Source organism: Notechis scutatus, chromosome 2 (assembly GCF_049901735.1).
Source record: "Notechis scutatus isolate UNSWTSFEM ecotype Mainland chromosome 2, rNotScu1.2, whole genome shotgun sequence".
Classification (NCBI taxonomy): Eukaryota; Metazoa; Chordata; class Lepidosauria; order Squamata; family Elapidae; genus Notechis; species Notechis scutatus.
In genome coordinates this window covers 240,250,746-240,269,679 of record NC_142010.1, presented here as the reverse complement: position 1 = coordinate 240,269,679, position 18,934 = coordinate 240,250,746, and the positions used below count along the sequence as shown (strand labels likewise).

Here is an 18,934-nt window from a genome sequence, read left to right as displayed (position 1 = left end):
CTAGTTTCATAAATTGAAACACTTCTCAACAGAGATTTGTTTAGTCTCAACACATACTGAGTGTCTTAAGGAGGCATTGGCTTTTGTTATTCCTTATAGCAAGGAAAGGCAACCTGCATCCCCAGCTCCCCATTCATGCTAAACCATAGTGTACTTTGTATGATTTAAGTTTGGTGTGTTGCAGGAATCCATCTATTGTACTTTGTAAGCCAAGGCTGTTTGTCAACATCCTGTGCAAACCAATAATTTGTGGCTTGTTTAACAAACTAGGGTAAAATCATGGCTTGGGTGACAGTATGTAATCTATTGGAAACCAACCTTTTTTAGCCATGACTGAAGAGTTTTGTCTTTTGATCTCTTTTTAGGACCAGATGGTGGTGATATGCGACAATTACTTGAAAGGATGGATCAAATTTTATAGGTTTTTTTTTCTTCATTTTTGTGGACTTTGGGAGCACTGAAATTATCAAAGACTCAACACACCTCTTTAGGCATTGTTTTCTTTTAGAAGATCCCAACAAATGTAACACTGAAAAAGGCTGCAAATGTGTCACACATTCTAGGCACACAGTTGAGAGTTGTAAAGGACTGCAAAAACAAGAGGGGGACACAAACAGTCTATTGGTCACACCTGCTGTGGACTAAAGCATTCTTCCTCACTTTAATGGCATGAATATTAACGTGAAAAAGTAATGTTCTGTAAAGAGCATACAGCGATTATTCCATTCCCATTGCAATGCCATTTTCAGCTTCACGTTTCTTTTAGTTGCTCCAGAAAACAACCCAGCCAACAAAATTCAAAGCATGCAAAATTATAAAAAGCTATCAAAACCCTCGTTAGAGAAGCCAATAAGTGATTCTGAGAGTTATAGCTAAAGAATAGATTTCCTTAGCAATCAACACCCAAATAAACACAGGTTAACTCTAAGATTAACATCAGACCAACAATCAAATAAACAATACCCAAATCAAGAAACTGCCAAAGAAGCAAACAGCCCAACCAAAGAACCTCTAAGACTACCTCCACCAACACTGACAGGGCAAGATACCAGAATATAAACTGACAGCAAACAACACTCTTTACTAGCACTGATGATGTTACCTAGTTTGGATAATGAAATGTCTCCAAGAAAACAAGCAAACTGAGAGACCACCAAGGACCCCTCAGAATAGATTTTACTAGAAAAGAAATAAATGCAATAATCTGGCAGTCAGTTCAACAACTGATAAATACATCTATACATAAGAATCACACTGATTCTGCCCAGTTCATGATTACAATGCAGTTAACAGATTTTTCTATTGAAAAAAGCAGGGTTTCCCCCCTCATTTTCATAGCAGTTATCTGAAAACAAGCTGCCTGGAATTCATGTTTGCTCTACATCTCTTCCTCCATCTATATTTGATGGAGAGGCAGATCTAATAATATCCTCTTTAAGAGGTTTTGCAATTGCAATATGAGACACTGTTTCTCTATGCCCACCTAACACGGTAGAGGGGAAGAGAAGGATGTTATTATTTCATCATTTAAGAGTAAGTCAGATAAATATTCTTTTTTTTTTTCATGCTCTTCACATGAATTAAATCTTCCAGAAAGCTGACAAAGGGAACAAAGTGTCCTTTGAAAGCGACAAAAAAGTAAATGCAGCTTTGGCAGCCCTACTGCTTTTCCTTCCTGTTTCCTGGAGCAGCATTCGCTTCAGTCAATTTAATATCAGAAGTAGATTGATTGTAATGGAACAAGATTTCATGTCTAATCGCTATTGCTACTATTAAGGGTGTCAGATCTGGTCTTTATCTTCAAGAGTTTGAGAGAAAGAGTTAGGAATCTTGGATTACAAAACTGCAACATTACTCCAAAAAAATCGGAAAGGGTGAGGAGAAGGAGGGAGGGTACAATTCAGGTCTTACCAGGTATGTGCCACAGTGAACCGGCGCTGTTTTGGTATGTTGCTACTCAAAAGCATCCTGCGCAACAGCCTTGGCGAATTTCTGGGAGAAATGATGGGTGACAACTTCGGCGAAATTGATGAAGATTTCTGGGATATCTTGAGCTTTTCATGCTGCAACAGGTTTTCCCTCAGGGTCTTCACAAGATCCTCGTTAAGCCATGGATTTTGACAGTGTGTATTGTCAACTTCAGGTACAATCAAGGTGTCTGGGCTTGTTGTTTGCTGAGCCATGTTTCCAAAGCAACTTATATTAACGAAATCTCTACAAATGCAATATGATATTTGTTTTGTCTGCTTTGGAAAGGGGAAAAAAAATCCTTTGCTCATTCAGTCTTCAGGAACTGTGCCAAGCTGCACCTCTGATTCAGACTGTTCAGCCTGTAACATGGTGCTGCCTGCTTTCAATATTGAATTGCAAAGAAGAGGAAGGGAAGAAGAAAAACAAGCAAACTCCTCCACCGAACCTATTAGGCATTGCTTCTCCATGACAAGCCCATGCTGCCAAACAGCCTTCGCTCTTGCTGGCTAGGTAAGTGAACACAGAGCGAAGGGACAATGCACCGAGTCGCCGTCCTGTGGCAGCGCCTGTCAAAACTACTGGAACTAATATGCTGCAGCTGCTTGAGTGGCTCCTGAATATGTATATAAAAAAGTGCCAGGAGGAGGGCTAAAATCTTGGCACGATTGCCTGATCGGGTTCTCTTTTCCAATCTGTGAGTTTCTCGTTCTGGAGAAGGGAGGGGAGCTGATGTCAGGCATGTCCTTCCCCTTCTCTTTCTCTATGAACTACCACCCTCGCTGCAAGAAGAGCACCTAAACTTGTATTATTGCAAAAAAGTTATTTTAAACAAATAGTTCTTAATACATGTACCATGGGATTCCTGTTATTTCTGGGTTTGTTGTGAATTCTTGGATTAGAATTACAGTCTTTCTCACACTCCTTCCAAGTTTACAGTGGAGGGAGTTTTGTGTTGAAGATGTTGAAAAGTAGATGAGGGGAGTAATGATGTGGGGGGGTGGGTGGAATCAGGAAGTACAATATCATTATGCTCTGTGATATGACAAGCATGATATACTTTAGGACCCTTTAAAAAACTTGTTCAGAATGTCTTGGTCTTCCCTAATGATTTCTTAATGATTGTGGATTGGCTTAATTCTGTTATGGTTGGGATTTTAAAACAAGAACTGGTATAAAAAAAGTAATATATGAAAAAGAAAAGAAAAAAAGAGAAGAGCAGAGCAGAATAAAATGGAAAATGAAAGTGTATTTCAGAACTGAGAATAAAGCAATCAAAATGTTCCAGCTATTACAGCAATTTCTGCCCACCTCCCAGGATTTGAAGTTATGTGAATGAATTGCTAGCTTGGAAGTTATCTTATGTCCTTTCACACAACCACAATTGCTTGGAAAAGTATTATGCCTATGCCCAAACTCAAACTGCAGTTTGTCTTAACTATGGCTTAAAAGGGGAGCCTTTTTAACCTTAGACTGTCTACTATTGACCTCACCCCTTTCCTAAGAGATCTGTAGGGGGCATGCATAAGCACACCAACATGCCTACTGTCCCTGTCCCATTGTTTCTTTTTTTTTTCTTATTCGTATCCATTTCATGTATTCATAACTATGTTTATATTTATACCTGTTATCTTATAATTGCTTGACAAATAAAAATAAATAAACTTGAGCTCCAAGATGTAATCTTAATTTATTTTCAGGCAAACTGTCAAATTTTGTATACTTTGCAAATTTCCTCCATTTCATTTTTAGATTTGCTTTAGCCACTTTCACTCCTGGCTGTACCTATGATTCTGAAATGCAGTTCTCAACAGGCTTTAATCAGAATCATTCAAGTTTCAACAGGACGAAAAGGTTAGGGAAACATTTCCAAGTTCAAATTGTGATTTCTAAGCTACCTTGTTTTCCTAAACCATAGTTAATATTAAGCACAGATCTATGTGTGAGTATAACAAATTGCTGTACAGTTAGCTTAAAATGGAACTGAAGAACACTGATCCCTTTCTTGTGACTAGCAGGGAAAAAGAGGTGAAGGTGGAGAATATAAGCTTTAGTTTAGAATTACAATAACATTAACACAGAAATAATTATAGGATTATTCCGAGGATAGAGAAAATGGACTGACCAGGGGCCTCTCAATTCTAAGTAAAAGCCAATGTCAAACCACTTCTGAAATCACACCAAGAAAACTGCAGGGGCTACTCTAAACAACTGCCAGGACTTGAAGCCCCCAACCCCATATCCCCACACAGGGGTGGGATTCAAAATTTTTAACAACCGGTTCTGTGGGCGTGGCTTAGGTGGTGGTCATGGCTTGGTGGTCATGTTATTGGCTGGGTGTGGCCAACTCAATATCACTCATATCGAGGCACGCATCTCCTCGCCTGGCCTCTGATGACTGTGGGGATGCTGCAACAGTTGTAAGTGTGAAAAAGGGTCATAAGTCATTTTTTTCAGTGCCATTTGAATGGTCACTCCACACAAGCAAAGTACCAGCAAAGGAAGGGAAAAAAACTCTAGAGACGTTCCTGAGACAGGAAGTCTAGTCCTGCCAAGAATGTAATAAGGGTTAATGGAGATGCAGTTTCTGTAAGCAACACCAGAATGTTTCCTTCCTGCCTTCCTTACAGGATTAGGCCAGTAATTTCTTCTAACAACCAGTTCTCTGAACTGCTTAGAATGTTAACAACTGGTTCTAGCGAATAGGTGCAAACTGGTAGAATCCCACCCCTGCCCCCACACAAACTCTCCTCTCTTACTACCAGAATATTAGTATTCAAGGTTAGTACAATGAAATTGATTAGAACTAGGTTCAAGTCATTCAAAACAAAAAAGTGCTCCATTTGTAGAATTTCCTATCTGGTGATTTCACTGCCTTAATAAAATTGCCAGAGCATATTAACCATGGAGCTGCATGAATCTCCATTTGAAATGAAATGAATCACAGAATGTTCAAAAACAGTGCTGGCTTCCTAAAAGCTTCTGAGCAACTCTTGCAAGCTAAGATGCTAGGGAAGATGAATGTTTCTCTTGTTCTAGCACAGCTTTCCTTATATTTTCACCCAAGTCATTCGATAAAAGTATGCGCGCATGCATGCCTTTGAGTCAGTATCGACTCCTCGCAACTGCCTGAACAAGTCCTTACAGTTCTCTTGACAAGATTCCAGAAGTGGCTTGCTGTTGCATGCTTCCTAAAACTGAGGTAGTAACTGGCCCAAGGTCACCCAGTTGACTTCATGCTTAAGGCAGGACAAGAATTCTTGGTCTCCCACAGTTCTAGCCTGCTGTCCTAACCACTACACCAAACTGGCTTCGGATACAATTGAATGAGATATTTTAGCATTACAATAAAAGGAAATTAGGCAAAAGCAAAACAAGTTTTCCAACTCATGCAGTTAAATATTGTGGGAAAGGTTTTACCAGACATGATATTGACAAAGACTCATATAATCAGGAGAATGGTGATTGCTTCCTTGAAGTTGGGCAACAAGGAGCAGCAGAGTTGGATATCACTAGCATATTGACCTAGAGTCAATCAGAAGTATTCCAGCAACACTTTCACGACATGTTCTGACTGGAAGAATCAAAACTACTGCAAAATAGGGCACCCAAACCTCAATTGCGTCAACTAGTCCAGAAAGTCCTCTTGGTAATTTCTATCAAAACAACTATCTAGTTTGTGGCATAATACAAACAACTAAATCAGTCTCAGTATCACATTCTGGGAAAAGTCTGTCTTAAATGAGGTGCAAATAACCAGTCTAGCATTGTTGTCAAACCTGAGATGAATATGATCAATTTTACCTGCAAAGATTTGTGAAAATTGCTTACAGTTTCTTGTTGTTTAGCTTTTTTTCTCCCAATATTTGGATGGAGAAGGTGCCACATAAAACATTGCTCATCTGTTCTGTACAGATACAATTCACTGTAACGTAGTAGGATTAGTATTAGTAGCAGCAGCAATTGTAGCAGTGCAGTGAGTACCAGAGGAAATGGTAGGAGGGCCTCTCAAATTATAAACTGAGTTATAAGTGACCTGAAGCATACGTCTTAATATTCAGCTAATATTCAGTATAAGAGACTGTGTCCATAAACCACAGTTAACCAGTTAATTAGTCAGTTAAAAATCTAGTGAATCTCCATGCTGAAGCTACTTATTAATCTTAGTTAGGATTATTGTTACTTTTAGGATTTTTGTGGCTGAACATATTGTATGAACTCAACTTATTTTGTTAGTTTACAGTACAGTAAATTATACAAATATGTACAATTGCAACCAGATTAAACATATTGCATAGAGGGGTATTGCAATATATTTGCAATGGAGCTGATGAATATAACTCAATTTTATTTATCCTCCAAATCAGAATAAGAGGAATGTATATATCTACAATAACAGGAAATAGGTTTGTTTTAGAAGTAGACAGAGGAAGCAGAAATCTGTTTTTGCATGTGTAGGAAAACCAAAGCACTAACAATTCTCTTAGGAATCTGATAAAAAAAACAGCTTGTTGGGATGCCTCTGCTTGAAACTGCCTCTTATGCAATGTCAGTACTCTCCATGCAATTAAACTATCTGTTATAATGACTCTGAGCACCACTAAGAGTTCTCCAAGAATGCTGATACCATCCTATGGTTTCTTAATGACCCAATTTTGTCTTTATTCAGTCTGCATACACCAATGGAATTTGCTAATTATTTCATCTATACGCTATGGGTCTTCTTCATCCTCCTATACTAAATTTCCCATACCTATGAATAGTTCACACAGATTGTCTCAAGCTCAATTGAACCATAAAGTCACATTATATTATAATTGATGCATGCCTGCTTAGAAATAAATATGACTTAATTCGGTAACATTTACTCTCAGGTAAAATATTACAGCCTTAATCTCTTCTATACTGACATAACACAAAAGCTATTATTTGTAACAATAACATCCAAATCACTGCATAATTTATCTTCCAAAACAGTAAATTATCTTAGCATACAAAATTATTCAAATAAATATTACATAAAACATAGAGTATTAAATAGTAGGGCCAAATACCAAACAAAGAAAAAATAATGTCAGAGAAAATCCTGTTAACTGATAGATAAAACCCTGTTTTATTTCTTTCAAATATTTACAGTTAGTATATCTTCCTGAAATTATTTGGTTTGGTGAGAAGTGAGTGATAGCAACCTTGTTTATAAACAATGGCATGGAAGGCAACATAAGAGATCAGAAATCTAATTCTGTGATCTACTGAATCTGGCACTATTGGATGGAAGCAACTAACCTTTCATTACCTTCCACAAATGTGTTTGGTGGGGAAAAACAAGAAGGAAATGGGATCTCATTTGACTCATTCACAAAAGAAACCCTGATTTTTCCAGGAACTTATAAAACACTAAGACCTGCAATTCACAGGATTCAAAGAGATCTTGAAAGGTTAGAGCAAGTGTCAGAAACATCAAATTTCAACCGGACAAATACAAAATCCTTAACTGGGGTAGGGGAAAAAATAGGATGGAGGAAACCAGCACATTAAAAAAGGTTTTAGGTATCTTTGTGTAATATAAGATGAATCTGAACCTACAAAGCGATACAGGCAGACAGGCTGGCAGGCAGAAAATAAGAAAGAAAGGAGCAAATGTAGGCCTACAAGATAAGTAATTGTTCCTCTATTCTGCACTGCTGAGATCATGCCTGGAATATCACCTACAGGGCATCACACTTTAGGAAGGATGTTTACAAATTAGGACCTATCTAGAGAAGAATGATAAGAAGCTTAGAATGAAAACTTGAAGAATTATGTGATAGCTGGGTATGTTTAGCCCAGAAGAGAGAACAATGAAGAGATAGCTGCCTTCAAGTATCTGAAGAACTGTTCCATAGAAGATGGGGCAAAATTGTTCTGAATTGCTCCAGAATAAAGAACAATGATAGTTTAAGTTACAGGAATGTCAATTAGGATTGTACTCAGAAAATTTTCCTAATGGTAAGAGCTGCCCCTGAAAGTGGAGACTTTAGTGAAGTGGTCTCCTTCAGTAAAGACTGCAGTTAATGATGTAGTAGTAGATTCCTACACTGAGTAGAGGTTGTACCTGGACCACACAAGCAGTGACAACAGCAATATATAAAGGTGTTTGTATGAATTTTAACAACTACATTTGAATTACATATATTAGGAATACAATTTAGTATTACATTTATATATTTTAATTGTTATACAGTATTTTTTGCCAGAATTAAAGTAACATAGACTGTACTATAATTTGAAATCACAAAAAGTTCTGACTGGAAAAGGTCATGTGAGTTAGAAGGTTCACATTTCTTACAATGCCACAACAAGATTCTGTACAGATAATAAGTAAATATTAAAAATCGAGACAATTATGTGGTCAAGCTAAAAAAAACCAGCCTGATTTAGGAAGTGATTTTTATCTTTTTAATGCTTTTGGCTATAATTGACAATTGGAAATGTCAACCTTTCACTATCACTAATGAGTGCCTGTTTATGTATATATTTAAGAAACTTTAACACCTACTGAATATGTAAACCATATTTGCACCTTTCAATGTTAACAGCAAAAACATTATAACACACCATTAAACATCAAGCAAAGCTTTTTTTAGCATTGAAATGATGAACAGGTTATTCACAACAAAGATATACAAGCTAAATCCACTGAAAAGGAAGTGAAAGTTTAACTTGATTTTCAAGTAGTTGTAATATTGCACAATAATCATCTTGAACTTAAACATAATATATTTACATTACAACCTGGAGGAAACAAACATTGAATGCAATTTGCGTAGGCTACTTTTGCTTATTCTCCTGTTTAAAAGCCAAATAGTGTATACAGTACAAATACTCATTTTTCAAATATATATAAAAAAATCATTGTACACAAAGCTACATGCAGTTCACCCCATTCCCCTTTTAAGATCATAAAAAGAAAATATCTTCCAGTTACTATTGGAGGAGTTATAACTATTAATGGCAGCTCCATATCCATTCAGTTGGCTCAGTATTAAGTTGTAGATGTTAATTTATAATTATAAACTCTTTTCCTTTACATGTTCATTTGGAAATGCTTTGTTATTTCCAATTTGGGGAGGCTTTGAATAAAAAAAAACATCTGTGGGATCTACCTACTGGATGCTACAACCTCCCAATTTATTCTTTTTTTCTCTTACTTCTTTACAGGTTCTAATGGTCTCTTCCTCTGCCTTATCTCTACTTCCCTAATTCCACCAGACAGCAGACTTAGTATGTTTTACCTCTGTGTTTTCCTTACATTTTTAACATACGTTTTCCCCAGCCTTTTGGTGCTGGAAAGCATGTCTGAAATTTTGAAAATAGATGTTACAATAAAAGCATGATAGAAGGATTTCTCTTTTACAAAATCTTGCCATGGAGAAAAGGAACAGTTAAAACTCATACATTTACCAGAATACTATATCACATGTGGTAAATCCAGTCATTCATTAACCTTTACCAATAGTTAGATCTTACTAATGATTCTGGCAGACTGTCAAACTAACTGGGTAAAAAGTCACCATCAGAATAAGGAGCCACATTCTCCTAGAAATGACTAATATCACATGAGCTGTTCTGACAGGGCTTCCTTACACCACTTATGTGCATGGGGGCAGCAGGGAAAGTCCATGAAATTCTGCTTGTTTTTTAGGCAGAATTGTGTGGCATGTATAAAAAAGAGTAAGGCTTTGGTTGCATAGTTATGGCTGCCATTGTTCAGATGTCCCTGCTCTACCATTGGCCAGAGAGACAGACGTAGATGTAACCTGGGCACTGCAGTCAACACTTGCTTTGGAGGTATGTTCTTTGGTGCCAGATCTTGCCAGTTATGTGAAGGAGAACTTGCTTCTTATGACTGGGCAGTATTTGAAATATATCACAAACTAGCTACACCATAGATTAGCACTGGGTACAGGAGCTGTGAAAGCCTTGGAAAAGATATTCAGATGCTGTGATGTAACTATAATTACAAAAATTGAAGAGGTAGGATAGAAAGAGTATTGATGCTTTTGAACTTAGGTGTTGAAGAAGACTCCTAAGAACATCATGGACATCCAATAAAACAAACAACTGGATCACTGAACAAATCAATCTAGAATTCTCACTCAGAGCCCAAATGGCCAGACTCAAATTATCCTACTGCAGATTTATTATGTGAATATCCAGGTATCTAGCAAAATCTATAAAGTTGAAAAAAGCAGAAGGGAAGAGAGGAGACTGATGACCAGCAGGCCAGTGGATGAGTTCAGTTACATCAACAGGCACATAAACAATTTACACACCATTCAAAAGAGACAATCAAAAAGCTAAAAATGAAACAAAAACTCAGAACACTTCCTTGCCAACAATCCAAATCCAAATAAGCAGAGATAAAAACAGGATCAAGCTGTTAACAATACCCCAATCAAGGAACTACCAACTCATACAAACAATCAAACAGTAAACAACATCCTATTCAAGCCTATTCTTCTACAAGAAGAAAACAACACTTCCACCAACACTGACAGGCTGAGCCACTGCATATAAACAGAGAGCAAACCCTTCTCCTTTGTAGCACTGATGTTACCTAGTTGGATAATGTAGCATTTGTAAGAAAATCAAGATCAAAGAGCATCAAGGACTCCTCTGTTACAGTAATGATGAGTCCACTATTGGAAGACCTGAAAAACCATGATAGAGACAGATCATCATGGTGAAAATTATGTAGCCAATCCTAATTAACACCATCTTTATGGCATATAATCAATCAATCAGCGGCATTTTCAGAATCTGGTTGACTAATAATTTAATCAAAACCAGGGACAGCTTCTGATTCAAATTAACTTTTTTCTCATCTGCTATTGACTGATTTAAGGTAAGGCGCAACATCCCAACATTAACACCATTAAAAATTATGGAGAAAAGGGCCTAACCACTTTTACAATCTGAAACACCCTATCCCCTGATTACTTTATACTTGTTACAAGTAAGCTGATATATTTTAAAGTTCTAAAATACAACCTCCAATTGATTTTATATTCTCATAAAGGTCGCAAATCCAATTGTTGAGAAATGGTAGAATAATTTATGGAAACAATACAATGATAGACATGACTTTCAAGGGTGGGATTCAAAAATTTTAACAATTGGTTCTGTGGGTGTCGCTTAGTTGGTGTGTATGGTGGTCATGTGACTGGGTGGCTGTGGCCAACTCAACATTTTTAAAATTTTATTTGGTTTGTCAATTGCTTGCAAGATAATAGGTATAAGTAAAAACATAGTTATGAATACATAGATACATATAAGAAAAATAAAAGAAACAATAGGACAGGGATGGCAGGCACGTTGGTGCGCTTATGCACGCCCCCTACATCACTCATGTCAAGGGGCGCTTCTCCTCGCCTGGCCGCTCATGACAGTGGGGATGCTGCAAAGGTCGTAAGTGTGAAAAACAGTCATTAAGTCACTTTTTTCAATGCCATTGTAACTTTGAATAGTCATTAAATGAACTGTTGTAACTCAAGGATTACCTGTACAAAAATACAAAAAGTTTATTTTCTTGCAAAAAGCTGCCCTAAATACCAATCATTAGATTAAAAATACCTGCAAGCCAGAGTTACAAATCAGGCAGGGTGCCAGAGCACCTTGAGGAATTAAAATAGTTAAAATGCAATGATAACTATCAGCAGCCAACTCTTGATCATAAAGTGAAACCCTTTAGCCGAGAGGTCATCTAAGCTCTCCAGAAAGAGCACACCCAGGAAAAGCAATCTTTAGATCCATTTATACCACTTTAAAATACCAGCTGGTCTCACTCACCTCACAAGATATCCTAAGGAAATCATCCAGATTTAAGGAAAGGTCACATGCCCCCCCAGAAAGGCAGTAAAAAAATTAGTGCCAAGCTCGCATCCTGCCTCTTGGAAGTACACCCCAAAAGGACACTGCCAGATACCACTAAAGCAGTGAAGGAAGACCCCCCTCCCCAGATAGAAAAAGAAACCATGAGGCAGGAAAAAATTCAAACACAATACAAATAATGAAATCACAACAGTAGCTGTTGCTTGTTAAACCAATTACCAGAACAAATAGACACAGGAACTAGCCAGATTTCTCAACCCAGTTTCTTTTCAGGAACAGAGATTAATCTTTTTTCTTCCAAACAAAGCTGAATAGGGAAAATTATCCCATCAATAAACACAGGATTAAATGTCACTAAGGACAGAATTAAACTTCACCAAAAACCAGTTTTAGATCAAAACTCAGAAAAGGTATGTAAACCCTTTTTAAGTCAATCTTTCTAGCTGGCCAAGAAACTTTGCTGAATGTCACTCATCCTTGTCATTAAAAAATATATTTCTGCAGCTCTGCATTGTTATTCAATTATTTCTTCAAAGTGCTGATCATTGCATGCTAGCTGGAAGTATTTCCAGGAGAGTATTTCCTCCCAACAGCAGTGTAAAAAGCTTAAAACAACCCTTTCCCTTTAAGAAAATATCAGGACGAAAAAAAACCCTCCTTCAGAGACAGTAAGTCTTGGCATACTGCCAAGAATGTAATAAGGGTGGAAAAAACCAAAAGATTTCTTTTAACTACCGGTTCTCCGAACTGCTTTGAAAGTTAACAAGGGCTTCTATAGAACCAGTTAGAACCGGTAGAATCCCACCCCTGATGACTTTTTTGTGTGATCAAGTTAGTTTTAAATCCTGGCAACTATATGGACTAGTCTCCTTAGTTTTCCAAGATTTTGGAAGCAGTTTGCCATTGTCTACTTCATAGGGCTGAAAGAGAGTGACTGGCCCAAAGCCATCCTAATGACTTCACTTCCCTTAAGATGGGACTAGAAGTCATGGTCTCCCCATTTCTAGCCTGATGCTTAACCACTTCACCAAACATGACTAGATATTACTACACAACAGAAAGATTGAACAAAACGATTTTATTCTTTAAAAGGCTGTATTTACTGATAAATTTGGAAGGACTTTCATCTAGTTCTAATGATACCATCATTGAAAAATGTGACTTTTAAATATGTAAAAATACATCAATTACTGGAAATTATTATTTTATTGGGACTAGCAACAGATTGGGAATATAAACACTTAAAACTAGACTGAATTTTCATGTAAATACAAGATTTTTTCATACTTCTCAATTCAGGCTTTAATTGCCTTCTATACAAACTTTCAAGATATTAAAGCATACCGACATGACTGTTTTGTTCATCAGCTTATAGTCCTGAAATTTAGCTGAGTCAAATGATCCATATGCAGGCTTGACTGCATCTTATGGGCCTAAGTCTGACTGCATTATAAGCCAACATCAATCTGTCATAACAAATGTTCTTGGATACATATGTATATTGACTCATTCTCGCATCTCTTTCCATAGACTCTGTAGAGAGTAATTTCCATTATTCATTTGGATGCAGTCTTCATTTACAAATCCAGTCACAAAATCTATACATGGATCAAACAGATTAATTGCAAACATAAAAACTTGTGCAACATGCTTTGGTGAGATATAGTTAGTAGACCACTCTAAACAAAAACAAATGAAAATTTCATGGATATGCATATGCATGCCCACAAAGTATTACTAATGATTCTGAGAGCACAGTAATCAATGGTAGATAATATGCAACATATGAAAAACCATTTGTCTGAGAGAAACATAACCTCTCTCAACTTGATAAATAACTTGATAAATCAAGTGAAATTTTCACTTGGAAATACACTGAAACAAAGAACTCTGATTTCAATCTGTTCATTGCCATCTGCTTGATTGCCAAAAAGTGTTTTAGCTGCTGATTTTATACTGCTGCTGTTTGGGGCACTAATATCACAACATAAAGCAGGAAACAGTTCTCAGCATCTAGAATTCAAAGGTAAATGAATGACCTTTGTGCAGCTTCTTTTCCGGGCTTTTAAAGTACCGACACAGTGAATCACTCCAACAATCCTAAAATAGGTAGAAATGACTCATTCAATGCACAAAAACCAATCAGAAACACATACAACAATAATTCAGCTGTGATATATCCTATAGTTCACTTTTAACGATATCAAAATTGGAATGAAGTTTTTAAAAACAACAACATGAAAACAATTAAAATCTAATCCATAAAGTATGGATGAAAAATAAAAGCTACATGATTTAGAATAGGTGTAAACAACTTATCGTCCAAGATTGCAAAGATCCAAATTTGTATCTATATCTGATTTGATTTTTTTTTTAAATTAAGCAATAATGCTCTATCCTAAAGGTACTCCAAAGTTTAGGACATAACATTACAATTAGCATTGTCATATTTGTATAAATCTTGTTACCACATTTTAGGTTCCCAGGACTGGATTAGGTACAAATCAGTCAATTATCCAACTGATAATTGTACTGCAAAATACTATAGCCAGATCGTATATTTAGTATCAATGTAGCTTACTAAATGCTAGCATCATAGATAGCTCCTGTGAAGCTAAAATAAAGATTTGTGCATGATGAAGTAACAGAGGAATTCTTTTAAGCATGTAGTTGTCAAATCAAATTCATGCTTAATATCATACTAGCATTTATATACTTCGAAATGCCAAAAGTGATAATCATTCTGGTAATAATTCTGTATACATATCACTGAGGGGTCTCTCCCCCCAAAAAAAACCCTTTTATTGAGATCATGGCAGTGATTGTCAGATTTGTTTGACACCTGTCTTCCCCAGCTGGTGCTTTGCTGGGGTGTTTTGCTACAGCCAACAGCATTCTCAGCAAGCAGGGCAACAGGTTGATGGCTCAAAATGATGGAAGTTGTCATCCAACACTTCTGGAAGACAGCAATTAGGGTCAGGCAGGATTACTATATGCTAGCTCTTCAATTAAAAGAATATAACGATTCACCAAATTAGCTGGTGTTGCATATTCTGGTATTTATGGGTCATGTTGATAGACAATACTATTTTTAGATTTGACATTTCACAGCCACTACTTGGAAAGAGTAGTAGCCCTGGCTTTCCTTTTCTTTTCCAGATAGAAGACCCCAATGTGTCATATTCATATTTGGCATTTATGGGTCATAAATATACATCAGCTAATTTCTAGATGACAAGTCCAAAGTACGTTATTTGCAGGGGGAAAAAACAGGTTCCCCAATCTGAGAAAGAGTAGAAACACTAATGAATAACATTGCTGTCTGATTGCAAAAGACTGAAGGCTAGTAAGACATGTGAGCAGTGGATTCCTGAAATACGGATGAGGTGCAGGTTCTATTTTTTATGTGAAAAGAAGCAGAATTGGTGAGGAGAAAAAAATTCTGTCTGTGAATCTTCCTCACTATGTGGCTTTGAACAATTCTTTCGCACACTAGTTCCAGTTTTAGAATAGTCCCTTTCTATACTGGCGGTATAGTGTGGAAAGGACAGGTTTCCATTCCTTTAAGTATGTACTCCTATGAATACAAAGAAGAAACTAATCCCACAAAAACATATTGAACCAGTGGGTTCTAAGAGAATCTATAAGTGATTCAAGAGCCTTTATTTTTCATCTTTCTACTCATCTTTCTGTTAGTTTTCCTACTCCTTCAAATTTCTGATATATTTTCTTAGGTGTATAGATGGTATCATTTTGGGTTACACAAGGAACTATTCTTGGACAATGCACTTGACTTAACATTAGCATGACGTAGCTTTTTGTCTCCCTGAGGGTATATCTCCATACACTCCAACTCCTTCTATTAAACAATGTTTTTGGGTGGGACCTTGGTAGCATGCCTTAACTATAGCTGCCCTGCCCTATGGAAAGCTTTTCCACCGAGATCCAAAGGCCTTACCCATTTCACCTTTTCAATGTCGTTTCCTTTAGTAAAAAAGTTCATGACTTCTGAGTAACTGGTTTATTCAGACACAGGATGTAGTGCCATTAATAATAAATTAAGACATGACAATTCCAAACAAAAAGTTGTTAACTCAGTTAACTGGGCATGTTGGATCTCATAATAAGAAAGTGGGCTCCTGAAATATTGTGGAAAAGGTCATTAATGATCTCAGCTACTTGAGATTTAAGACTGGGACTAGACAGTCACTTACCTCATTCCTTGTGTTAGATAAATAATTTTATTTCAAAGGAAGAAAACTCACTTTATTGTTTGCTCAAACCAAATAAATAATAAATTTCTCATGGCTGAACACATGGTCATAAAAACACTTCAAATGCATCAACAACATAACGCATTTTCCTGTCATAAGGAGACAAGTCAAAAGCTCTCAGCCTTCTTCAAGGTTTTCTTCATGCAGCAATAGGTAAACCCCATCTCAAATGATCTAAAAATTCTATGAGAAAGTCACAACTTGAAAGAAGGGATGGTGATCAAAATAAACTACAGCAGAACAGAAAGTAAGAAATGGTGAATCAGACTCAAGATCTGCTTAGTGCAATATCCTATTCTTCAAAGTAGCCTAATAAGCCAGGGAATCCACATAAAAGATGAGGAAAAAAGCTCTCATGAAAATATGGAAGGGTGAAATGCATAAACCACAGTGAACTTCTTAAAGTTAGCAAAGATGCGATCAGAAGCCTGAAAATTATGTGCTGGCAGTGAGTGGACAAGCAGGTTGAAGCATGTCAAAACCCAAAACACAGACAACATGGAGCACATGCCGTGAATTCTCTTCCTTTCAGAAAGAAGATTCTTCTATCTTAGCCTCAGGTTACTTGAACATTTCATACAGTTTTCTCTTAATACTGACTTTGAGCTTACTCTATTGTTGGATATATTTTTTTATGATTTTCCTGTTATACCTCAGTGCCAGTTTGAAGCCTCTCTAGTGACCTATACTTCACGCTTAAAAATTCCAACAGAGGGAATTCTGTTGTGATGCTTTTTTTGTGGGGTTTTATTTAAGCAGCTCACTGAAAAGATAATTGTAAAAGAAAAGAAAAAACATTCGATTCACATATATATCCCTTGATCAATTTATAAATAAATAAGTGCCCTTCATTCTTATGAGAATTTCATCAAAATTTCACCACCTTTGAAGATAAGCAAATGCTCTTTCATAATACTGAATGGAAACTTGTGGAGAAAAAAGTTTGCTTTTCCTCTACCATGCCAGAAAAAAAAAAGCAAAGTAAGTTATATTTGACTTGAAATTTGACTCCCTGAGAACACTAGAATAATATGTTGGATGAAACCAAACCAGACAGGATATGTACTGTAAATAAATTGGAAAGTTATAGTATAGAAAGTATCAACACTTGTTATTAATAAAAAATAAAATATCTCTTATAAGTAATTGAAATTTCTTGGCTCGCTCAGCCTTTCCTACATTTACTGTTGGAAATTTAGCTGGGGATTATTGGAAATTCAGATTCTCTGGTTATAGCACTCATCCTTTGGATGAGCTAGGTTGTCTTTTCAAATGTCAGATATGGGCCATGTTGTTTGCTCAGGTCTTTTAACATCACTCTATTGGTTTAATTGCTTTATTGGTGTAACTATTTGTATTGATTTTACTAATTTCATTGTGCTGTTTCCCCTTAACAGCCACCTGTGAATCTGGTTTGTATATATGGGAGGGAGGAGAGCCTCATTTCACTGATAAGAGTAGAAAAGGTGGAGGCACATGATTACTGTGTGTAATGAGTGCCTCACTTCAGTTGAGTGAATATCTCACAAGTGCTTCTGCACCCACAACTAGTTGATTTATTGAGGAGAGAGAATGTGATTGTCATAGATCTAGGGTCTTCAAACTTGGCAAGTTTAAGACTTGTAGTCTTCAACTCCAAGAATTCCTGAGCTGTCGAGTTTGAAGACTCCTGCCATCGAATTTGACAATTGGACAGGAATGTCAGATCTACCCTTTGGCTCAAACCAGAATCCAGATTAAAGCATCCCTGAGAGATATTTATCTGGTTTCTACTTGAACACATCCAGCAAAGCAAAGTTCACCATTTCCTTGGTAACTGGTTCCACAGTGAAATTGCTTTTCCATTGTGGAAGTTGTTCCAAGCAGCATCTCCAAGCATGTTATACCTGGTGTACCATTTCTTAGGAAGCCACTCTGCTTGGAATCACAGAGTGGCCATCTGAGAAAATGAGCAAATGCACCATTAAGATGGTAGACACAAGCTTGCATAAAGTGCATATATGCTTATCTATATATATCATGTAAAGAAATAATTTAATTAAAATACATCTCAACATTGTGACAGAGTAACCTTCCTACATTAGTTGACTGTTCAAGAGTAGCTTCAAGACCACATAATCCCTTCTTTCTGATGGTCTTTATCTTTAAACTGGAGTGGAATGTAATAGCCTTTCAAAAATAGATGACTTCAAAGAGAAGCCTATGCTTAACCAGATTTTCTAATAAAGACTCTGGGCTCTGCAACATTGAATACAAAGCTGCATTAAAATATTGTGACAACACAACTCTGATAGTGTCCTATTGAACTATCATATGGCATTTTACAGAAGTAGGTAGTCAAAAGAGGTTCAAAAGTTAGGGTGGATTCACATTAAGTGAATAGCTGAAGTCTTAAGTGGACAGATCATGTTGCAGTGCTAACAAAAAGGTAAACACAGTTTTACAAGCCACATGTAATTCAAGGTTTCCCTCTAGTGGTCACTTAGAAGGAAAATAACTGATCTGTTTCAAGCAATGATATTATTTATGAGGAATAAGACACACACATATAAACCCACTTATTATGAGAAACAGGCACACATAGACACCCTAAAATATTTGAAGTAAAATAAAGTATTTTGAGTATGTCTTGTTCTTCATACATTAGATTATATTGTCCTGAATCCCAGAAGTTACTCCAGACCTGTAGTGCTAGCAAGAGAATTTGGAGACCCAAACTTTATATATCTGGACAATATCCAAGAGGGTGAAAAATTCATTAAAGTGTACTAATGTTGCACCAACTGTTGCTGAATTGTCCGCAGCCAGTATGGTCAATC

At 36.6% G+C, this 18,934-nt stretch overlaps 1 protein-coding gene and 1 long non-coding RNA gene across 6 annotated transcripts in view; one reads left to right on the top strand and one right to left on the bottom strand.

The window, feature by feature from the left end:
- The window catches only part of PDE4D (phosphodiesterase 4D), a 700,504-nt gene that overhangs the window by 392,098 nt on the left and 289,472 nt on the right, over positions 1–18,934 (bottom strand). The window contains exon 1 of one of the 5 annotated variants that reach the window (XM_087958382.1): positions 1,912–3,154. The exons of the other annotated variants lie outside the window; for them this stretch is intronic. Within the exon in view, the coding sequence (XP_087814508.1) occupies positions 1,912–2,279 (368 nt within the window). The 5' untranslated portion in view covers positions 2,280–3,154. Of the gene's footprint in view, positions 1–1,911; positions 3,155–18,934 lie in introns of those variants that run through there. 5 annotated transcript variants of the gene reach the window in all.
- Positions 2,362–18,934, top strand: part of LOC148132571 (uncharacterized) — a 47,282-nt gene continuing 30,709 nt past the window's right edge. Inside the window, exon 1 of the long non-coding RNA XR_015748230.1 lies at positions 2,362–2,481. This is a non-coding gene — a long non-coding RNA (uncharacterized LOC148132571). The remainder of the gene's footprint in view (positions 2,482–18,934) is intronic.